The 22,924-nt window shown below is 50.4% G+C and overlaps 1 protein-coding gene across 1 annotated transcript; it reads left to right on the top strand.

The window, feature by feature from the left end:
* The first annotated feature begins 2,504 nt into the window (after window positions 1–2,504).
* Window positions 2,505–22,579, top strand: LOC119090644 (sodium-dependent neutral amino acid transporter B(0)AT3-like). Its single transcript, XM_037213489.1, is given in 12 exon segments — window positions 2,505–2,768; window positions 9,219–9,403; window positions 9,405–9,452; window positions 11,944–12,171; window positions 12,785–12,895; window positions 13,873–14,114; window positions 14,611–14,767; window positions 15,262–15,457; window positions 16,194–16,353; window positions 16,860–17,022; window positions 18,241–18,441; window positions 21,383–22,579. Coding segments are annotated over 12 exon segments (1,995 nt in total). The 5' UTR covers window positions 2,505–2,548; the 3' UTR covers window positions 21,467–22,579.
* The last annotated feature ends 345 nt before the right edge of the window (window positions 22,580–22,924 follow it).

Consider the following 22,924-nt stretch of genomic DNA (forward strand, 5'->3'; position numbering starts at 1 on the left):
GACTCACTTATAGTACTTCAAATTGTCGAAAGACGTCGTGTTAATCGATACACTGAAGATATGAAATATCGTTCTACGCGCGAGTTTTGGCCCTTTCTCGTGGTGTTCCTGTGTCCGTGGTTTTATATTGTTCATTTGAATTCACATACTCGGTTATAGCGTTATTCCTAACTTATTCGATTGCAGCGTTATTTCAGTCAGAACTCGTATCAATGCTCCTATCCTATAAAGCATAAAACGTAACTTGTGCTCAAACTTGCATGAAACGCATCACCTTGGCCCACAGCCAGCTGAAGTCCGAATGGCTCGATGTTAATACCCGCTATGGCGTTGAGAACTATGTGTCCAGTGTGGTGGTAATGTTCATATAACGTTTCCGTTGCGTCACGCGTGCCGGGGTGACCCTGAAAAGGTCTGCACGAGATGGTTTGCGCTAGTTGGAGAGCGCCAAGCTCAGAATCAACCGACGTCTTCTTCCTCGTCAGTCAATATTACAACGTTATCACCACTTGATGCTTCTTCCACTTCTTCACTCTGTTCACGGAAATTTGCAAAAGACGAGACGTCTTCGAATCACATCAGCAAACTGAGCCTCTTGCATGAGCATGATTTGTAATGAAGCGTACGACTGTACAAAAGTTTAGGCGATTTAACTTAGAAATAAAGCTAAAGGTTTTAGAAACAGCACATGCGAAAACAAAACAAGACCCGAAGTTAACGATGGAATAGTTAAGAGGGAATGCGAAGGCGAGTATTAAAGGGAGTGCTTCACATTCATATAGGGCATTGAACTGAAAAAGTCGTCTTGAAGACCATTCAGTGCGGTTCACAGCTCTGCCCTTCTTAAGACTTAAGCCACGCTGTCTCTGAGCTACACGTCCGCGAAGATGTGGAGATTATTTTGGAGAGACTGTTCCCAGGCAACCCAGGCATCCATTATACTATAAAAACATCATTTAGAATTCACCATTCCATTGTCCGAGCTGCGATCAAGACCAAAAAAGATATAATTGCCGAGTTGTTCCTATCTGGAGTTCGTGAGCACAATTTCCAGATAAAACGTCAGTCAATTGGTTCTCAATCAATGCTGTGTAAGGCGCCATGATGCGATCAATGACGTATTGAGGAGCATATTTACTAAAACGAGAAATTTTTCTTGAGCATTCCTTTCCATTTAAAAGTGTACAAAAGGTAGAAAGGATCCCAATAAGTGAGCCTATTGTATAATACTTGATGATTACTTTAATATCTTTAAATGTGGAGCAGTTCCTTTAATAAATGGCAAGGCTTATGAGGATTAACGCAGCAGCAGTGTGTTACGTGCTCTCCTTCACCTGGATCGTATAGATCTAGGTCATGCCGCGATCGCTCTTGCCAGTCTAAACGCATCATGTCAGAGAACAGAGAACTCATGTGCGCTTAGGACCGCATCATAACCAGCGGTGGTACAGACCTGGAAGGCGTACAGGAACTCTGATCTTCAAGCAGTGTGTCGTTGGAATGCTTTCATTGCCACCACAGTATGTGACCAGGTTTACTCTTTTATTTTGAGTTTTCCACAAGCGAACAAATCACTCTGGAACCGGGCGTCCAAGCCATAGTGTAGCTGCCGTACAAAAATACTTGAAATATCACCCTGCAAATCCTACAGAAGGTTTTCTCGCCGGTACGGGGCGCCAGACGTCCTTCTATGTTGAGAGAGCGAGGAGATGACAGCTCATGTTAAATTCTCAAGGAGGTGTGGGAATCAGCCTTTCCCTCCCCCCCCCCCCCCCCCCCGTTTCCGCACCGCGATTCCTTACCATGGTGCAGCGCAAGACACATGAGGAATTTGCATAGCAGTGGTCGTTCACGAAAACGTCAGCTATTATGCGGATGATTCCATTCATTTCTTAAATAAGTGTCGGGATGAATTTGCGGCTTCGTCCTCCCACCCATGGATCAAAAATTGGTGGCGGCGCCGCTGCACCTACTCTGCCGGGTTACTGTCACACGACATGCGATCCGTATGACCTTGAACTAGATCTGAAAACTGCATGGTCGGTCTAGGCTGACCTACTGGCCCGGTCCTGACGGCCCATTAAAATCCGGATATGGAGCAGGCCACGTTCATGAACATAAGACATTACAAGAGACGATGAAAGAATGAATGCGTGCTGATGTAACATTGATACTCTGATCAACACCTCCCACTTGGAACGCATACCCTTATACACACAGACCACTACTTAACCTTATATCAATCTCACCCCTTCATGTCGTGGGCGTGTGTTACACGCGCCCAATGGAGTCACTTGTCTACTAAATGACACCATTCAGCCGCGTCCCGGGCGTACACACCCACCTCATCTCAGCGCAAGGCGCGTGCCGCCGCCGCGCCTGCTGGGGGGCGTAGGGGGAGGGGAGGGGGTTGGTGTCCTTTTACCAAGACAGCGCCGACGGACGGCGCCTGCGCGGCGGCCGCCGGTGCCGAGCGTCTCCAGTTTCGACGCGCCGCTGCCAGAGGCGCCCGCTCGTCGCCCGCGCCCGGGTGCTCACCGCTGCAGCCATGCCCGAGAAGGAGCGCAAGACCACCTTCGCCATGGAGGACCACGAGGTGGAGTTTGCGCCGCTCAACGTCGAGGACAACGGTGACGTGGACGTGAAGGCGCAGCCGGAGCGCGCTGCCTGGGGCAGCAAGTGGCAGTTCATGATGAGCTGCGTGTCGCTCTCCGTCGGCCTGGGCAACGTGTGGCGCTTCCCGTACCTGGTACAGCAGGACGGCGGAGGTGAGTGGCCCGGGGAGCGCGGGGAGGGGGGGGGGAACGTAGGGAACGACGGCCGCTCACGATCGACGTGCTCCGTCGCTGATGCGGTCTGGTCGTAACGGGCCGTTCCGCTCCCGTCCTCCGTCTACCAAACAAATGGTGTTTAAGTATTTGTTTTTCCAACGTGTCTTCTAAGTTTTAAGCATGCATTCAGTCCCCTTTGGCTTTTTGTCATCTATACTCCACACACTAATCACCGCAGAACGACCAACCACCTAGCCAGGAGCTGGGATTAAACCCAAAGTGAACAGCATGCAAACTGGTTTTGCTCTATCTCCATGTCGGCTTTCACAATCTGCCGCGCTTCTTTTGGTGCGGATGAAAACAGCACTGGATTTTATATTTCGCGCAAGGTGAATGAATTGAATTGGTTTTGCTCTTATGACCATAACGCCACAGCAAGAGAAACGCCTGCGAACGCCTCAGGCCTCATATTCCCACCTCTGCCTGCCAAAGAGCGCGAACCTCCGAATCAATCCGTCCCCAAACAAACACATCAGCCTGGCCCGACTCCTGAGCCTGCTGATGCGCAGCTCGGTGCCGAGCACGGCCCGGAGGGCAGCTGTGAGCGGCCGAACCACCGTCATTAGCCGGCTCGGGGCTGGCGCGGATGACACGCCACCTGTGTGTCCGCCTGGCGCGCCGCCGCTGCCGCCCACCCCGGGCGCTCGTGAGCGGCATACCGCCTTGCGATGATGCAATGATTTGTGGGTCACGGCTGCGAGTCAGCGACCAAGTGTCCCGCCGGGCCGGAAAGGCGGGGGTGGACGAAGAGAGGGAGGGAGGAGATAAATTGTTGGAGAGGTGTTTTGTTCGAGACGGGGAAAAGTGAGAAGTTTAGGCACACTGAAGAATAGAGAAGAGGGGAGGTCAATAGTGGGAGTGATTGAAGTTGTGTAGTGACACAAATGAAATAAAGAAAAAGGTGTTATAATAAAAGATTTAGAGACAATATATATATATATATATATATATATATATATATATATATATATATATACATTTAATGTATATGCATATGTATGTATCTTGCATACATGCATATGTGGATACGCTTAAGGACAGAGTGAAGGAGGCCTCAAGGCATGCGACAAAGTGGTTTCAAATCGGAATTTTTCTTTGCATCTGTTTTTGTCTGACAAGTGTGCCGGTGTGTACCTTCCCACGCTATGCAGCCCCATCTACATAAAGCCCGGGCCGCAGATTCTCTTAAGCGCCGACGGTGAACATGACGGCATCCTCAAACACAGCCCAGATCGCGGCGGGCCGTCGGAAACGCGCCACTACCGCCTCGGGCGCTAGAGGCCCATTTCCGGGTGTCTCTGGAGCCGGCGCCGGAAGCGACAGGCGAGCTGCCGTTCTCCAGTATCAGTGCACCACTGCTGTGATGTCATCCGACTACATTCCCCGGACCGCCCCCCGGCCGGTCCGCCCTCCTCCCCCCCCCCCCCTGCCGGCGGGGCCGATACGCCCAGAAGGCTGGACAGTGTTGTAACCGCCAGCCGCGGCTGAGTGACCAGCGTCTGGCACTCCCGTCCATGGTCGGCTAGTCGGCATGCTGCTGGAAAGCACTCACGTCCTGAATGCGCCGTCATATCGGCTGATGCTGCCTTTCAGTGGAATGCTGCAAGATTTTGCGTCAAGACGCTATAGTCTAGCGCCAACGGCAATTCTAAATGCTAAACAACATTATTACAAAGCGCGCATTTGCATTGCGCATCGACGGGCGCATAAAACCTCGTTCTTGACATGCCATAAATGAGGTACGAAACATATTGAAAAACTTGATTATTTGGTGAGTTTGACATGCATCTACGCACGTACTTCCGGGCTACAGCTGACCGCAACGCCTCGTCTACGGCACTCAGTGCTAGCAAGGCCGCGACGTTTTCCCGAATTCAATCTAAATTTCATCTGACTGATATCTGCGAGGCAGTCCGCTGCTCAGGCCTGCTGGCCGGGCCCGCTGCTCCGGACCTGAGTCAGGTCGCACCCCGTGTCTGGCCAGAGTGATTTCTGGGTAAACAGAGCGCGCCAGACCCTCGCAGCAGTGCATTCCGCCTAAAACCGACGTGGTGACGCCGTCAGTACTTATCACCGGTGCAGGGTCCGCTGGAAGGGTCAGATTTCGTGTCGACTCGCTGTCGCGCGGGCGGACAAATGGTGGACGGGAGGTAGATTGTGCCGCCTGGCGCATGCGTCTGGCGGAACAGCATAGGCATGCGCCAGGCGGCAGGCATGCGCGAGACTGAGATCATGGAGGGGAAGCAGTGGTAGTCACGGACGCGTTCGCACCCAAATTGTGTGGGTGGAACTGATCATTCGGTCGGCTTTTAGTGAAACATCATAAATGCTATCTGTTTTCCAGTTATATAATTTATAAAATGGGTGGTGCAGTGGGCAAAAATTACTGGCATCATCACGAGTCAAAAGTGTCGATGCAGTGTCTCATTTCTTAACATAACTTAACTTTCATTTTCTTGTCACGGTCGGTGTATCACGCTGGTTGGAAAAAAACTTACTTTTTCATCATGTGAAGGAAGCCATTTCGTTTGGAGATGGTTTGACAAGAACTTTGTTCACCTCAAAGGGAATCAGCCTCAGAAACTGGTTCTTGCGATTCACGCGATTAATTGGGTGCTTCCTTACCCGATGCGTGGAAGTTTCTCACCAGGTGGTTTCTCTTTGCTCAGTAAGAAGCCTATAAAACTTCTGATCTGTACATAAGTCCTGATGGACGAGCATGGACTAGACTAGTGCCACAGCAGGACACCGTCATCAATGCAATAATGTAGTCTTTAGCACGGTTTTAGTACGGTTTGAAATGAATCACAAAAATTGCAACGCCTCGGTCGTTTGGATTGTTTGAGCTTGTTGTTTGTTATGTTAATTGTTTGAGTCTGTAGACTGTTTGAGCAAGCTGAGCTTGGCAAGCTGCCTGAGGAAAAGGACTTACTGTCTGTTAAAGTAAAAGTACGGTTATAAAGTTTTTATGTTTCCAATGTCCTGTCAGGGGCCTACGTTAAAAAGTTAGTTTTGAGTTAATGCCGTGTCAAGTTATGACATCTTCTCCATATATGAAATGAATCCTTCCCCTTGCCTTAAGTTTTAAGTTGTAGCCGTAATGCTTCAGGCCAATTTTGACATTTATGGTGGTGGTACTGCCATTACTGGTGTGTTAGAGTCTAGCGTTACGGCTAACTGTTGAGTGCAAAGGTCGCAAAATGTAGATCGGATGATTAGAAGCTCATTTAATTGAAATTTTTTCCGCAATCAGCATCATCCTTTCGTTTCTAGGAACATGAAGTTAAAAAACCATGTCGGTGTAAAGCCTCTTAAACGCGCTGATATTGCCGGTATCATGGAATGGAAGTTGCTGCCCTAAGTTGACGACATTTGTTGATTGCTTTTGATCCTTTGATAACAGCATTGTAAAACATGTGTTCGCTGAACGCTTGATCTTTTCAAAAGGGGCATGGTGAAGCATGTGGTCCCTGACCTTTTTTGATCTGCTCAAGAAGTACCATGGCAAAGCATCCGTATGTTGATTTTTGTCACTTTCAAAATAATATTTATCTACCTAATGCTTAACAGCAGTTGTTTTACACAACTTAATGCCGTTTTATTCCTGCCAGAACAGAATGCGCCGCGCGCGCTCATGCATGCTTTTGTAGAGATACGTTAACGAACATGACACAAACGGGATTTGAACCTGGGCCTCTCGTACTAGCCGAAGGCGCTTTCCGCGCGGCCATTTCAACCCCAAGCTTGTCGGGCCCTCTTGATCGGTTCAAGAATCACCATTGCTATGAATGTATTTTGTTGGTTGCTATTGATCTCGTTGAAAAGCACCGTTGCAAAAAGTATGCGTGACGAAATGACAATGCACGGGTCCTGTCGCGCGCGAACCGAAGATCATCACTGAAGCGGGCGGTTCATTCGCCCATGATGACCCCGCCGCTGGCCCCTCCTGTGAGGCCGGGCATCAGCGCCTCGTGCGAGGAGGGGCCCCCTATTGCCGTGTCGGTCCGCACACTGTCTGTATTATCATTGACCGCTTGCCAGCACGGCCCTTCGGTTAAAAATAATACCGGTCAATCAGCTGGCCATGTGGAGGGCCAAGTCTCTGTATCGGTACGACCGTCTGCAACGAGGCAGGCTTGGCACCGAGGGGAATTTCGTGGCCGTGATGGTCACGATACTGAAGGCCAAAGATGCTGTCTAAGGATGATGTAGTTCGCGTGCTGTTCTTGCTTCTGGCGGGCAGTCGCTGGCGGGGAAAGGTATGAAAGGTTGCAGCATTTTACAGTATGTTTTTACCCAATTTCATGGCTTAACCCAGCCAGCCAGTTCCTTCGGGAAATGTTGGGGAAGGTTGGGGGGAAACTTGGTAAACCCCAAGTTTATTCTAGGAAACGCTCGGAAACGCATGGGGCTCCAAAGCTTTCCCACATCAAGCGCCTGCTGTCGGCTCTTTTTAGGGAAATTTGGAACCTCCACAAGCCTCTCCAATGCCCTGATTTGGTCTGTGCAAGGGAAAGTCATTTTTCAGGGTGTAATTACCACAGACAGCACGGAGAACGTTTCCGATTCCCTAACCGGTCGTATGAAGAAAGGTTGGCAAATCCCAATGGGGGATAGGACATTTTTTCCGGATGTGGCCGTCAAAGGCAGCTCGGAGAATGATCCGGACATTTCTCTTGGGAAAATATTGGGAAAATATCTCAGAATAAGTTAGGAATCAAAACCAATGTCTCATTTCTTTAATTGATCCAAGCCCACAAGCAGAAACAACGGTCGGAATATTCCAGTTGGGATGAGAACGGAATGGCTGGCGGGGAAAGAGGACTGAAATTTAGCTAATTATTTACGTTGTAATGAAATATAAGTCATGTTCCTCGCCAAAGTTTCTTGTTATATATTCCCTTGAACGTAGACGGCGTGCTAAACCAGTTTGTATCACAAAAACTTCTGGGAACTGAAAATTCAGGGGCGATGTGCTGTCTCAGTGGTCAGGGCTCTTGGCTACCACGTAGACCACCGGGCTGAAATTCCACTTAGACCATGGACACTGGTCCCGAAAGGACTTCTGCAGTCGTAGACAAGCCATGAATGATGTGCGATGAGTTACGTCACGTTGTTGGCATCGCTTTCGTCACCGTCGTGGCGTGCTATCATTTTTTTCCATTTTGCGTTCCGCCATCATGCTATCGACTACCGCTACCATAATTGGCAGTACAAATCTGTGGTATTCGCACACCATAAAGCTCTTGATGTGTCAATGTCTTAGCTCTGAACAGTTTTGAAAGCGTATTTTATTAACCAGTAACAAAAATCAACATGTCAAAAAATAATGAGCATATAGCGCAGCTTTCGGTGAATTCCGGCAACCACCAATTTTTAACTCGTCCAATATCTTAAACGTGCCATGAAGGCTTCACCATGGCTTATCATAACGTTTAGCGGAAACAATTCAGTTAGGTCTAAAGACCCCCACTTATAGCCGAACATAGCGCGCGGCCTTACCGAATCCCACACTAAGAGAGGAGTAATAGCCTTATGCCTGGGAGAAAAACCAGGACAATGGAGATAATGATACATTGATATTTCGGGGGCATGCGTTTAGCAGTTTATCTATATTATGTAGTATTATGTATATATACATATGCGTGTGTATGTATATGTGCATCGCATTTTCTAACCGTGAAGTAGGTTGTGTTGAGTTTCTCTAATGTTCAGTATGCGTCCATAGTTGCGGTTACAGGATACACCAACCTCATACTTTATCTCTGTTGACCGTCAGGATCACGAATGGACTAAGCAAGCATGTGACTTATCTTGTCTAACTAAAATTTATGAGATTGGAAACGGTCTAAAACTGGAAACCCACTCGTTGTTTTTGTATGGCACCGTAAACAAATCGCAACAAGCGCATGCTAGGGAACATCTGGTCAAGCATTACTTTTCATTCGTCAGAACAACATTTTCCCCTAGATGTGCCGATTTAGGGTGTACGGTTCGATTAACTGAGCCAAGAGCGTATGCCATATCCACGAAAACCTACCAAACTTGAGCGCTGTCTATAATCTGCGCTATCTCTGTAGCTCAAACGTGCTAGCTAAAACATCGTGGTTTTCTAACTCAAATAATTGCTCTCATTATGAATACTGTAGTTTTGCTCGCAGTTTTTATTTTCACCTCAGTTTATTACGTACGCGCAGTAGATTCATTATTTCCGTGTGTTTTAACAGCTTTCTTCGTTTGCTTCAAGTGCTGAAACTGGAGAAGTTTAGAAGGTGCAAATAATCTGAACATTACAACTGCGTCGCTGCTAATGACGCGAGAGAAGCTCCCATCATTGCCCTAACCATCTCACTAGTGACGATGCTTTGACGTCTGTCGCGTCGCCAGGTGCGTTCCTGATCCCCTACATCGTGATGATGGTGCTGGAGGGGGCGCCGATCTTCCTGATCGAGCTCGGCATCGGTCAGCGGCTGCGGCAGGGCTCCCTCGGCGTGTGGAACACCATCCACCCCTGGACGGCCGGCATCGGCGTCGCCTCCACCATCGTCTCCTTCCTCGTCGGCCTATACTACTAACGTCATCATCGCTTGGTGCTTCTACTATCTCTTCAACTCGTTCACGGTAAGCTGCGGAAGGCCTCGGGCCGCATCGGCAAAATGAGCCTCGTGCGCAAGAATGGTTTGTACGGAAGTGTACGATTGTACAAAAGTTAAGGCGGCTAAAGTTAAGTTTAAAACAAACCCCATGTCTTCCTGCTGGCAGCACACACAAAAACAAAACGAGGCCCGAGCGTTATAATGAAATAGTGAAGAGCGGGTGCGAAAGCGAAAGCATTTACGGAAGTCAAGAGACCAGATATGGTGATCACCGATAGTTCACGTGATAAGTCACAGTAAGTAGCTACGATATGTTTATGAAATGGTGGCCATGGTGGCAACGCTAAGTGCACGTGCAAAGGGCAAAGTTCAGTGCCACAACCGAATCGCACATTCCTGGCGATGTAAGCGCAAAGTTTTGCAGACGGGCTGCTTACACGTGCTTGCTGAAGCGTTTAGCTGCTCATAACTCGGTGGACATACCGTGATCAGATCGTTTAAGGGGCATTCAGCGGTATTCTACTTCGTTCGTTTCACCAGTCCGGTCCGTTGCCCTGAGATGTCTCGTATTATCGCTCTTCCTGTCAAGAACTAAACGAGCTTTCCTGCATATGAGGTCGAAATCAAACTGTCCGCACCGTTCCTAGACAAGTGAGTCCGAATTGAAACACAAAGAGCATTTTCCGAGATAAATTTTCCAAAGCCTTAAACCTATGTTTCAATATACGTTCTATCGTTTTTCCTTTTCCCAGTCGTTGTGGCGTTTTTCCATGTTTGCTGAGGGGAGTAATGCCATCATTTTACAAGATGTTTATATAACGCACTTGAGGTTCAGTTCCGTTTACGAAATAGCCATTTCTTACCTAGCTGGTCTCATTATATCAGCTTGGTAAGCAATACGCTGGTAATATGTATGACAATATAGCAATATATAGTAAGACGCTGGCAACCTGTATGGCAATATAACAATACCATAGCAATATGTATACCAATATAGCAATACGCTAACAATATGCATAGCAATATAACAATTTATAGCAGCATGTATAACATTATGATAATTTACAGCAATATAACAATACGCATAATAGTGCATTTAAATCAAAGAAAGTAGCTCCAAACCTTCCATATGACATGTATTTTGTCACAGCCATTCTGGCTGTGAATTTGTGTGCTGGAGATAAACGCCGCCAGGGAGGCGCGCGGATAAAGTCCCAATGCTTCAATGCGGCGAATCTGGGCGTTTGTGGAGCTGGAAACCTCGACGATTTGGGCGGAAGCGACTTTCGGCAGAGCTTATAGGTTCGTCACAGCTGCGATCAAGCTTTATGAAATTGGAAATAAATAGGATACAAGTGTCTGCCGGTGTCTTGCTTACGCGACGTTCTTGTGCGTTGTCATAACATTAAAAGTCGTTGTGGTGTCGATCGTTCATTCCGCTGAAATTTTGTAACACACGCGAGAGTTGGGACCACCTTCTAAGGCCTAGCCCAATCGTTCGTTTCGGCGAGTTTTTGGAACGGTGTCCCAAAAACGAGACTTTCCCTTAAGGCATGAATTGTTTGTGGGACCAGCTTAATAGCATCGGTGGTCGGAAATATCGGCTTATTAGTGCTTTTCATATGAGATTAACGAGTCTGACATTGAATCGGCGCGGTAGATAGTGTGTCCACTAAGTCACGATTAGGTCATTACCTACTTCAAGCAAATTGCGAGTCTCGTCAGCCTGCATTTACACGCTGGCCAAGGCATTGAAATAACCTTTGCCGATTTACCGTACGTTGAACTGTAGTCCCCATTTCCCCCACGAACTGATTTCACCCATTCTAACCTACGATTATGCATGACGTACAATCATAAGAAGCATGACGATTGCACATAAGCTACATGACGTACAATCTCGGGTTTCGGCCAAGAACAACAGAAGGTTTTTGTCAATTAAGTTTGTCCTTGGATCAGGAGGTATCATAATTCGATCCATCCTCAGGAGGAAAAAGACCTGGAAAGGTTGGGAGACACTGGGCTCTGCGTTATCGTAAGCCAAATAAGTGGTGGGAACTACCTTACATTATGTATAAGCATTTAAGATTTTGACGAAATCTAGAACCAAATAGGATTACTTTGAATATGTTAGAACAAAAAGAAAGCGATTTCAAAAGGACGGTTCAACTCCAAAAACCATAGGCTGTTTTCATTACGCTATTTGCTACTTTAAACGGAAGGGAACCGCGACCCTTGCGTTGCAGCCATGTGCCGCACTGATGTATGCGAACTGGTTTTTGTTTTGTGTGAGTGCATTTAGTCCTATGATGAAATGTAATCATGTTGTTATTCAGCGTTCCCCGGGCATCCTGCTCACTTCCAAAGCCAAGATGTTTTACAAGTATTCAAATACCAAGCATCGAGATGCAGATTCTTGGGCAGCAAACCCATGTATGCTCACCCACTGAAGTCTACCACGGTATCCTTTACAGCAGGGACGACTGACTGACCGGCTCCAATCCCTACGTCGCCAGAATCCGCTGCCGTTCGCCGTGTGCCCGACCGAGGGACCGAACAACACGGTGGTGGCCGAGTGTGCCATGTCCTCGGAGACGGCCTACTTCTGGTACCGCAACGCCATCGACGCGTCGTCGGCAATCGACGACCCTCAGGGCATCAAGTGGTGGATGGCACTCTGTCTGCTGCTCTCCTGGGGCGTCGTCTACGCCTGCATCATGCGGGGCATCCAGTCGTCAGGCAAGGTACGTCTGGCGCGACGCGGGCAGTGGCGGCGGTGCGGCACCGCTGGGCGGGAGAAGCAGCCCTAGCATGCTCCGCGCTGGTGTTGAGATGCTTTCCGGCGCATTTTGTACGCTGAGATGGGATTGGAGTTGCACGCAGCTCTATGAGGATAAGAGCCAGCAACGTAAAACTCGGTCGAAGAGTCGCATATGGCGATTTATTTTCTTGTCGATCACATGTCTGAGGCTGCTTGGTTTAACTAGTTTAACTAGCTCGGTTTAACTGCTATAGGCTGGGATGTTAAGCACAGGCTGTTGCCAGACATCCCCAGGCACCGTCTGCGGACGTGAATAATGCAGGAGCAAGTTAAGCGCAACATTTTCGTCTTAATTGGCTTAATTGGTTTCGTTTTAATTGGTTTTGATTATGCACCTGCACATTGTGTCGTGTCTCTTTGATCTTACATCAGCACACATACCTGAGATATGCACCGTAAAACAAATATCGTTGTGGCGCTATAAGTTTCTTGCTGCTGGTAAATTGTCTCGTCGCATTAAGCACAGACGGCTGTTCGTTTCGCCAGAGGTACCTTCCCATTACGATAGGATAATTCGCCCGTTTGTCCGCTCGCAGGTGGTCTACTTCACGGCGCTGTTCCCGTACTTGATCCTGATTATCTTCTTCGGCCGAGCGGTAACCCTGCCGGGCGCAGGTGTCGGGCTGGCGCACCTCTTCACTCCCAAGGTATTTGGTCATGCGTCGAAGCAAGGCAGGCGCCACTGTGCGTGTTTGTTTTGCGTTATAGCCCCAAATTATGACATTTTGCGCACAAGAAGCATTTTGGTTTGAAATGTTCCAACTCACTTCCGCTTTCGCGTGGGGGTAAACTGGGTGGGTCGTGGATCAATTCAGGACTGGTGGTTGGCCCCTTGTAACTGCTCCCCGCCGGTGAACGCCACGCTGACTCAACGTCGACGTTGGCCGCCTCCCAGAGAAATTTCTCGGCAAAAACCGGTCGAAAGTCGCCTGTTCGGAGCGGCACGGCGGCCCGACGCTAATTTTAGCCGCGCCGGCGGCCGGTCGCGCCCGCCGCCGCGGGCGATTGGGGTCAGTCACGTGCACACCCAGCAGAACTGCCACTCGCCGGCCCCGACGGCCGCCTCACCGCGGCCGCGTACACCGAGGCGGACCCCGTGCGTAGTGTCAACACGCCTGGTCGGCCGCCAGCCTCGGACAGCGGCACCCCTGGGGGGCGGGGAGGGGTGGGCATCACCAGGAACCACCGGCACGCCGCCGCCAACACAGCCCCACGCCGGCCTCGTTGGGGAGCGCCGCCGCGAAGCCCGGCGGTGCCTCTAACGCGCCAGGCTGGCAACATGGCCAACGCCAACTCAAACACAGCCCAGTATATCGCCACTCCGTCACATTGCCAACCTGGCTTACAACACTAACGGGTTCAGTACAGCGCCAGCGGGTCCGTCCAGCGATCGATGAGTATGCCGAAGCTCCGACGATGCATTCAAGTCGCCGCGCTATCGCATTCCTCAACGCTCTCACAGTCGACGCATTGACAAACGCATCACATTGAAACACGCACGTTTAGAAGCAGCGCCACAGCAAGTACATTGATACTTCACCAGAATAGCGAGCCCTCCACACCTGGGAGTTCCGCCGCGCGGCCTGACTTACGAACGGCGTTTACAGTGCTCGCACGTCCGCAGATGGAGAAGCTGATCGAGCCCACGGTGTGGATGGACGCCGCGACGCAGGTGTTCTACTCGCTCGGGCTCGGCTTCGGCTCTCTGATCGCTTTCGCTTCATACAACCCGGTGAAGAACAACTGCAAGCAGGATGCCGTCTTCATGTGCTTCGTGACAGTCTTCACGGCCACCTTCGGCGCCGTCGACATCTTCGCCGTGCTTGGATACAAGGCCGTTCAGAACTACAACAAGTGCATTGCCCAGTGAGTGACTGTGAGAGTATACGTGAGTCTCCTAGAGTGCGTATAACGTTACTGGCTGATGCTCTGCGCCATATCTTATTAGTACGCACAATTTACGCAGAATGCAATGATAATTTGTGTTCTGTGTGTAGACGATGCACGTGGTTCGTAAGATGTGCTATTTTAGCAGGAATGTTGCTGTTAACATAGGCCTCCTGTTCTCATTCGAAGTGAGCGCCTGACGCATGCAACAAGTCACTGGAGTTATCCTCCGTTGTAATGTCGGGGGGTTATTGCAACACCGCCGACGCTTACTGGCCGTCCAACGTCATACGTCGCCTTCAAGAATCCCAGCTTACAAGCGACACAGTGCGGTCCAGCGCGGTCACTGCCAAAGAACCACTGGTCGTCTGTTTAGGAAAGGTCGCCCAAACCCTCAGTTCCAACGTCGGTCCTAAGAAGCAGTGGGCACAGAGCTTAACTAATGCTGGTCTCACGCGATACGGCTTCGTTCCAGTAACGTGGAGAAACTGGCTGTCGTGTACCCGGAGCAGTTCTTTGTGAACATGACGTCAGAGGCGTACGAGGGAATGCTGGGGCACCACGCGTTCGTCAACGAGAGTCGCCAGGCCCTGGGACTGCTGCACTGTGATCTCCACGAGACCCTCGACCAGGCGAGTGTTGCCATCCCGGCTCTGAGTTTGAGCCCTTAGGAGTTAGGCCCTCTCTGAAGCTTCACATGAGGTCAATGTGACGTCACTAGGTGGTGTGATCTCACCGGTGCCGTGAGCCAAGTTGATCTCGAACGAGTTTGGCGCCTAAAAAAAAGAATCTGACGCACGTCGTCGCGCATCCTTTTGTGGGGCGCCAGCGACTGTAAAGGTCATGTTAACGCTCAGATGCCTTGGCGCAACCCGGGTTCAAACCCAAGCCCTAACGTATGAACCGAAGGCGCTAACCACCCGGCCAATACGCCACGTTTTGATTTCGTTGTTCTATCTTTCGTCTGTCGGAGAGTGGGATATCTCAACCAAGTTAGATATCCCCATATCTTACGTCACTGTAAGCACGTTTCCGTCCTCTCCGTCTGCGTAGTAAGCCAGGAGGCTATTTGCTTTCTTTTCCCTAATACAATGCATTCACATACTGGCTCGCACCTCATCACCAGGCGGCCGAGGGAACCGGGCTGGCGTTCATCGTCTTTACCCAGGCCATCGTGGAGCTGCCCGGGTCCAACTTCTGGTCGGTGGCGTTCTTCATGATGCTGCTCGCTCTCGGCCTTGGCTCCCAGTTCGGCACGATGGAGGGTGTCATCACCAACCTCTTCGACATGAACATCCGCATCAGGAAGGAGATCCTCACCGGTAAGAGTACGGTGCTCTGAGGTGAAGGGAAAGGTGCTCGGAAGTGAAGGGAAATGTGCTCGGAAGTGAAGGCTGGTGTCTCTAAGAACGAATCGGACGTTGAGTCTGAAGGTTACAAAGACAAAATGCTGGAGAGACAGGGGAGTACCGCTCTTTACCGTCTTGGAAAGTGCATGTTGTAGTGCTCCCCCCCCCCTCCCCACTGGAAGCTGGCGGTGCTGCTTGCCGAGATGGGGAACACCGGCTTTCAGTGACAAACAGCCACATCTTCTAAGCAGTCAGAACTTCGTCTACGTCTGCCTCGTGTGGGCGAAACTTCCGAATGTCCGGCATCTCGCATATCACAAGCGCAGGAATTTCGTCATGAGTCTGTTACATCCGTGTGGGAAAAATTTTGTCAACACATGCCAATTCCGTAGGAACTGCACCAATTCCTACGGAATTGGCATGTGTTGACCGGTCATTGACCGTTTGTGTGCAAACCTTAGACAAGCATGCCATTTTGTCGGCACTGCACTTTAACCAGCCAGTACACCGCTTGCCAATCATCAACGCCGTGCCGTTGTCGGCAGGCATCGTGTGCACCTGCTGAACGCCGTGCCGTTGTCGGCAGGCATCGTGTGCATCTGTTGAACGCCGTGCCGTTGTCGGCAGGCATCGTGTGCACCTGCTGAACGCCGTGCCGTTGTCGGCGGGCATCGTGTGCATCTGTTGAACGCCGTGCCGTTGTCGGCAGGTATCGTGTGCACCTGCTGTTTCCTGATCGGCTTGATCTTCACCACCGGAGCCGGTGAATACTGGCTGAAGACTTTCGACGCCTTCGCCGGCACCGTAGGCCTGGTGGTGGTCGGATTCTTCGAGCTCGTCATCGTCATGTACGTCTACGGCCACAGAAAGTGAGTACCGAAGATTTAACTGAGAGATGTAGAGGGAATAACTGCAGTGCAGCACCGCGCAAGCAATGTAACTAACTGTTCATGCACGAGTCATCGTGCAATCTTTCGCCATCAATTGCATAAGGTTGCGGCAGTAAGATAGCATGGAGAAATAAATCTTGAAAGAATGGCAACGTTACTGCCATGGATACGATGCGTTTTACTTTACGATCCCTGGTGTGTTTGGACCGTCTCAGATGAACAAAGTGCGAACGTACTTAAATAAGGAACTATTTTTGCGCGCGACCTAATGTAAACTACACAGTGTGCAGCCAGATGGAAAGGTGACGTCCAACACGTGAGTGCCGTGAATAAAATTAACGGGGTGCCGTCGGAAACAAACAACTGCCATACGAGAAGAGCACCAAGAAATATCTTCGAGTACAGCGTTGTGCTACAGCTGTCATGTCATCGAGTCCCCGACCTGTCCCGGCTGACGGTCTGACTGATATCCGCCCTCGTGACAGGTTCACGGACGACGTCGAGCACATGACGGGCAGTCGGCCCGGCATCTACTGGCAGGTGTGCTGGCGCTTTGTGGCGCCTGTGCTCATCGTGGTCATTTTCGTCGCCAGCGTGATCTTCCAGATCAAGAACCCACCCACCTACACCATCTGGAACGCCGTTGAGGTACTGAGAGCATGCGAAAACGGATTTTCCCCGGAGAGAGAGGAGCATCAATCGGCCCGATGTCCTTTGTGCGAGAATCACACGGGGATCTCATGTTCAGTTGTGGCCGGCATTTTAATTGTTTGAAATAGTCCCATATCATTTTCTCTTAAAATGCTTTGTCCATATTATGATGCCTCGTTATTCTCAAGAATGCCGTACTCGATATCGATTGACAATACTTCCGTCCTCCATATATTGCTTTTATTTCTTACGATGTTGGGCATTCTTATTACCTACCATGTGGTGAATACCAGGCGTCTATCTGTTTGAGAATGTTGCTGAGCTGGGACATCGTAAATATAAAAAATAATATTCCAACGAGCTTGTTTATATTCAACGAAAGCGTTCGGAACGATTTCAAGCCCTTCTGCTACCTTGGTCAACAATATCTTTGCCTGACCAGGGCTGCAGAGATTTTCCCGAAAGCTTCCGTTGAAGATAAGCAAGCTGGTTGAATATTAGCTTTTTACATATGCGTTTATCACAGCTCAAGTTAGTGCTTTGGGGCGGTTCAACACAAAGTTTGGAATCCAATGTGTCCTCAAAGAACTTCCTACCAGTTCTATGCTCAGTTTCCTGGTGCTGCAGTTTTATTCATCAATTCAGTTACTTTTCCCAGTATTCTATCGACTGTCTTGACGGCACACGATTGCCTCGGAACTCTAGCTTACTTCTTTTCACCCTGTCAGTCAGGACTGACGCCAGACTGAGCGTCAGATTTCCTGCGAACCGCAGTCCCAGTATTTGATTCACGTCGATCAGAACCGCGGAAGCTATAACGAGTACCACCTCGTCCAAAGCCGGCGCCCGGGTGGCGCCCGCACCGCCGGCGCTTCCCCCGGGGCGGGGCTTCGCCGGTCCAGGCGTGACCGGTCGATGACCTCGCCGGTCCAGCCGTGACCGGCCGATGACCTCGCCGGTCCAGCCGTGACCAGCTGGTGACCTCGCCGGTCCATGCGTGACCGGCCGATGACCTCACCGCTCCAGGCGTGACCGGCCGATGACCTCGCCGGTCCAGGCGTGACCGGTCGGTGACCTCGCCGGTCCAGGCGTGACCGGCCGATGACCTCGCCGCTCAAGGCGTGACCGGCCGATGACCTCGCCGGTCCAGGCGTGACCGGCCGATGACCTCGCCGCTCCAGGCGTGACCGGTCGGTGACCTCGCCTCACCCACAGGCGATTCCCGAGTCGCGCTTCTACCCTGGCCCGGTGATGGCCATCGCCGTCATGCTGATGCTGGCCGGCACGCTGCCCATCCCCATCGTCTTCCTGCTGCGCCGCTTCCAGTGTGTGAAGCTGGACACCGACATACACCAGGCCAGCATCAAGCGGATAGACACGACCGCCTCCACCACGGGCATGGTGCGGGAGGCTGAGGTACGTGCAGCCGGACAGCGTGCCTCTCCCCCTCCCCGCGTGTGCCGTGGGCCGCTGACCTGGGCCGGTGTTGTGGGCCGCGGGCGTGGGTCAGAGCCCGGGGCCCAGGTGTGACCGCCGCCGGGGGTGTCCGGCGCCCCCTGGTGCGCTGTGCCGTAGACGGCATGTCCAAGCTTGCCCTGCCACCGACCGTCAGGCCTCATTGTCCCTGTTGACCGCTTTGGAAGGTTGTGAAGGTGTTCGTAGGGAAATCGGTTGCGGGAAGGAGGACGGACGTCAACCCCATGCTTTCATGCTTTATGCTCGTTCATTCATTCACCACGCCGTTTGACGATATGACTAACGGCACGGCAGCCAATGACAATCATTATTTCAAATAACACCAGAGTCTCTCGAATTGTTCAAGTCGAATGGATAGTAATGCCGACTTTTGTAATTGTACGTAATTGTAATTGTAATTGTAATTGTAACTGAACGCTACCGGAAGACGATCATAGGAGCGCCCACAGAGGCTATTTGAGATGCCCGAGGCCGCTCTCGAGCCCGTCTCCTCTTTCAGCCCATGGCGCGCCAGGACTCCCGGGGCTACCTGTGGACCAAGCTGGCTGACTTATCAAAGCGCTCCCCTGACGCATAAACGGGCTGGCGGCGGGTAGGGGTGTGGTGCCCTCTTCTGTGTCGAGGGCGGCGTTCACACGAGACGCGGCGCCGATCCTGTCCCTGTCCGTTACTCACCCCTCTGCTCTCAGCCGACACCGCCTTGCACGGGGCAGGGTCGGGCTGGGGCAGCGCTTGGAAGGCATCTCAGGCTTCTGATAGTGGAATGCGTACGAAATAGTCGTTTTCCAATTTTTTTTAGACGAGATGACCGGAGAGGTCGAAGAATTGTTGAGTCAGCGTTTTCGTTAATGGCATTTCTAGTTACAAAATTTGTATAACGGGGTGGCCGGAGAGGTCGAGTAATGACTTGGTTAGTGTCCTCGTGAATGGCGTACTGGTGACAAAATTGGTACGTACGCTGTGATGACATGCTGGTGTTAACAGCAGTCGGTGGTCAGAGAAGAAACCGATCAAAATGTCGCACACGTAACACTGTGAGGACAATGGTTCCATTCATTTGTACGTGTGGTAGATCACAAATCTGAGAAGGGTTCGCCAATGCCCATAGCTGCTCATCAGTAGGAAACATGCTCTCGCCCTAGTTTGAGGATGGGCAACGGGTCCCTGCGCGCGGGATGCGATGGACCTGCAATGAAAAGTAGTGTCATTTGTGCGTTAATTATTAATGCCTTATGCGCTCAGCTCGCGGTCTGTGTGGTGATGAGCTTGGTCATGATTAATGTTTGCCTTCAGGAACCTTTCGATCGATTTATGATAGACAAAAAGTAGTTTGTGAGTGGCAAACGATGGGCACTCAAGTCAACTTTTGCCGCACCGATTAGGAATGTCGACTTTGAACAGATGCTTTTGAAATGTCAGTCAACTGCTGATGAGACCTGGGCTCCCTGTCTTCGGTTCACATAGTAAAAGTTGATAATGCTTTATCGCGAGCAGCGGCCAAGGCTAAGGATACATCTGTAAGTGGAATACACAAGCCGTCCATTCCTACTTCCTATTTCGCATCTAGAACTGATGCAAACTGTGTCCATGTTATTGCACGCCAGGCGTTGAACGATGTTTTAAACGTCTTGTGTCGTTGTATGTCGCATGAGCTGTGCTATATACGCTCGTGTTTTTCTCAGTCGTAGTTCGATGTTGCATGGCTCTGCTTCTGCTGGATCCGCGCGTAGACCCGGCGCATATCGGTGTTACTACACGTCAAAGCACATGCTTAAATACCATGGTAGTTTTTGTTGAAGTGCATACGTGCTTAGACATTTTAAGCCGCCCATTAAAAGTGACATAAAAGTATACCAAAGTATACCAAAGTGACATCAGGCGGCGTATTAGCGTTGATAGCCTAAGCATAGGTTGTAACGTGCCGAGACGGAGAAAGACACTCCATCCCAATTTGACCGATATCTTGGTGCCTGCCTCTCACGATAACGGTCGCTGCCGCGTGGAGGCACACAGCTAGCGATGTGCCGTCCCATTTGTTTTTGCGTCGGTCGCTGTGGTAGCCATAAACACGTGCGCACCTTTCATCAAGGCTGGCTGCCACCCAGTACGGGGATCGATGCCCCACTGCCTTTATAACGATACGGCCGCCGCAGGCCTATTGATTGCGAGGAATATTTGGCCACTAGGGTGTAAGGATTTACACACTTCCGGAAAGAGCGTGCCGTGCCTTTAACATAATAATTGATGCCATTCTTTGAAGCATGCAAAGGTATTCGTGCGAATCTGGAATATTAATGATTTACACTTTTCGACGTTGGAGCTAGCAATTTAAATCTCTTTCCATTGGTTTAAAGTAGTGTTTCATATATATATATATATATATATATATATATATATATATATATATATATATATATATATATATATATATATACTTATATATATTCACATATGTGTGTATATATTTGTATAAATGCATATATAAGAGCAATGTCACGCTATTTTTACTTTTGCCAAGCAGTATACACATTACGTTCCATGTTTAGTAAATTGCTTTGGCGTCCACCATTCATTGCTTGTTTCTTTTCAGCGTTTGATTATAATGTGTATGCGCTCGCACCGTACGGAAATATTTGCAGGTTCATGTCATACTTGTTCGCCATTCTTGTCGCCTTGACCGGCCTTTCTTTGATCATCAAAAGCTGATGGGAATATGCTGCTTACAAGTTACCCTAGCTTTAGCCTGTTTTCTGAAGAAGTTCGCCTCACGTGACCATGCTAGCATGACTCTGACGCATGCTTAAGGAGCCAGAAAGAGTTGCCAAGCTCGGCGAAGTCCAGCTCGTTCGCCGATGCCTGACGCAGCGCGGTGACGTTTCAGATGAGAGAATATACGGACACGCCCCACAACTCGGACGAGAATATGGAGGACGTCAAATTCCACATGGAGGTAGTAGACGCCTAGTGCGAGGGCGCGTGGCAGTGCGGCCGCCAGGCGCGAGAGGGCGCTGATGTATAGTGAACGTCGGCTGGGACCTGTGCAATCACCAGAGACGCCAGCACCGGGAGAGACCGGCATGTCCACAGCGACCGGGGCAGGAGGCTGGAGGCAGCCCCAGCGACTGCTCTCCGGCGACGCACCACCGCGCCAGCATCCGCGTGCCTTTCAGCGGCGTGAGACATCTGGCTACCGGTGGTCCGCCCGAACCGTGGCCGGCAGCTGTTGAGCCCAGGCGCGACTACTCCGTCGGCTGCTGGGCTCAGAGGTGGCTCGGTTGGTGCCGCGGAGATCCGCTTTGGCCCTCCGTGGCCTCCTCTCGGCTTAGCCAGGTCCTTCCTCGACCTCCGGGCTGACCCGCTGGACGTCGGCGAGGTCGCCGCGCTAAAGCATAGCTCAAACTATTTTTGGCAGCGCTTGTTGGCGGGAATAGAGTTGGACTTACTGTGGGGTTTGTAGCTCCCCGCCAGGTACGAATGAGTCGAGTGATGTTCGAGGCTTTATCTAGTACACTGTGTTGGGATTGGCTTCTGTGGATAATCTACCAATGTTAGAGAACTCGTGACAGTCGGGCTAGCCGAAAAACGGCCGTGTTGGTTTTGACGAGGCTTCTATCCCACACGTTCAGCGGACCCGTGGCCCACGTGAAGTGATGTAGAGAGATAGACTCGGTTCTAAGGACTGACTCTCGGCAGGCAGCACGGAAGACAAGTCCGATGTGGCGTTGTGATGTAAGTGTTGACGCGTGTTGGCATATTTCGACAAATGCTCAGGAGCATCAGACCTGTGATGATGTGGATGTGTTGCGCGACACCTAGGCTGGAGGCAGAGGAGTTCAGACTTATGTGACCGAGCAGACCAAGCGCATCCCCTGCATACAATTGTCTCCAGGTTTGCCTGAAACGAGAGCTAGAAGTTAGTGTACCCATGGACCTGGCTGCGAGTGGCATGAAGCATTACGCAGGAAAGCTGTGGCTAAAATCATTGCGGTTTTGTGTGACAGGGAGTACGGGCTCCGTCAGATGATGTTTGTGTAGCTGAAGAAGTGTGTTAGGTCTGTCATTTAATACAAAATGGCGACAAATGTCTTCTTGGGTACTTGACACCATTGTGACATTAAAGCAACACGGATCCGTTTGGAAAAACAATATATGCATAAAGTACGTACGCGACTGTTCTTAAACGAATGCACGCAAGGTATGAACTTCGTATGGCAGAACTACGTGCGTGAAAGTTTGTGGCAAAAGCTTGGAAGTAAATGTACTACATGGTATAAAGTACTAATGGGAAATGTTTGTGTTGACAAAAGCTCGTTATGACGAAAAGGTCGTGTGGAAAATTGTTAATGCTTAAAGTACGTACGCGATTGTTCGTAAGCAATGAAACATGCGCAGATGTTCGAAGTGAATACAGTTGGTTTAGCAA

The sequence above is a fragment of the Pollicipes pollicipes genome, unplaced genomic scaffold, assembly GCF_011947565.3.
Source record: "Pollicipes pollicipes isolate AB1234 unplaced genomic scaffold, Ppol_2.1 Scaffold_3087;HRSCAF=3621_pilon_pilon_pilon, whole genome shotgun sequence".
Classification (NCBI taxonomy): domain Eukaryota; kingdom Metazoa; phylum Arthropoda; class Thecostraca; order Pollicipedomorpha; family Pollicipedidae; genus Pollicipes; species Pollicipes pollicipes.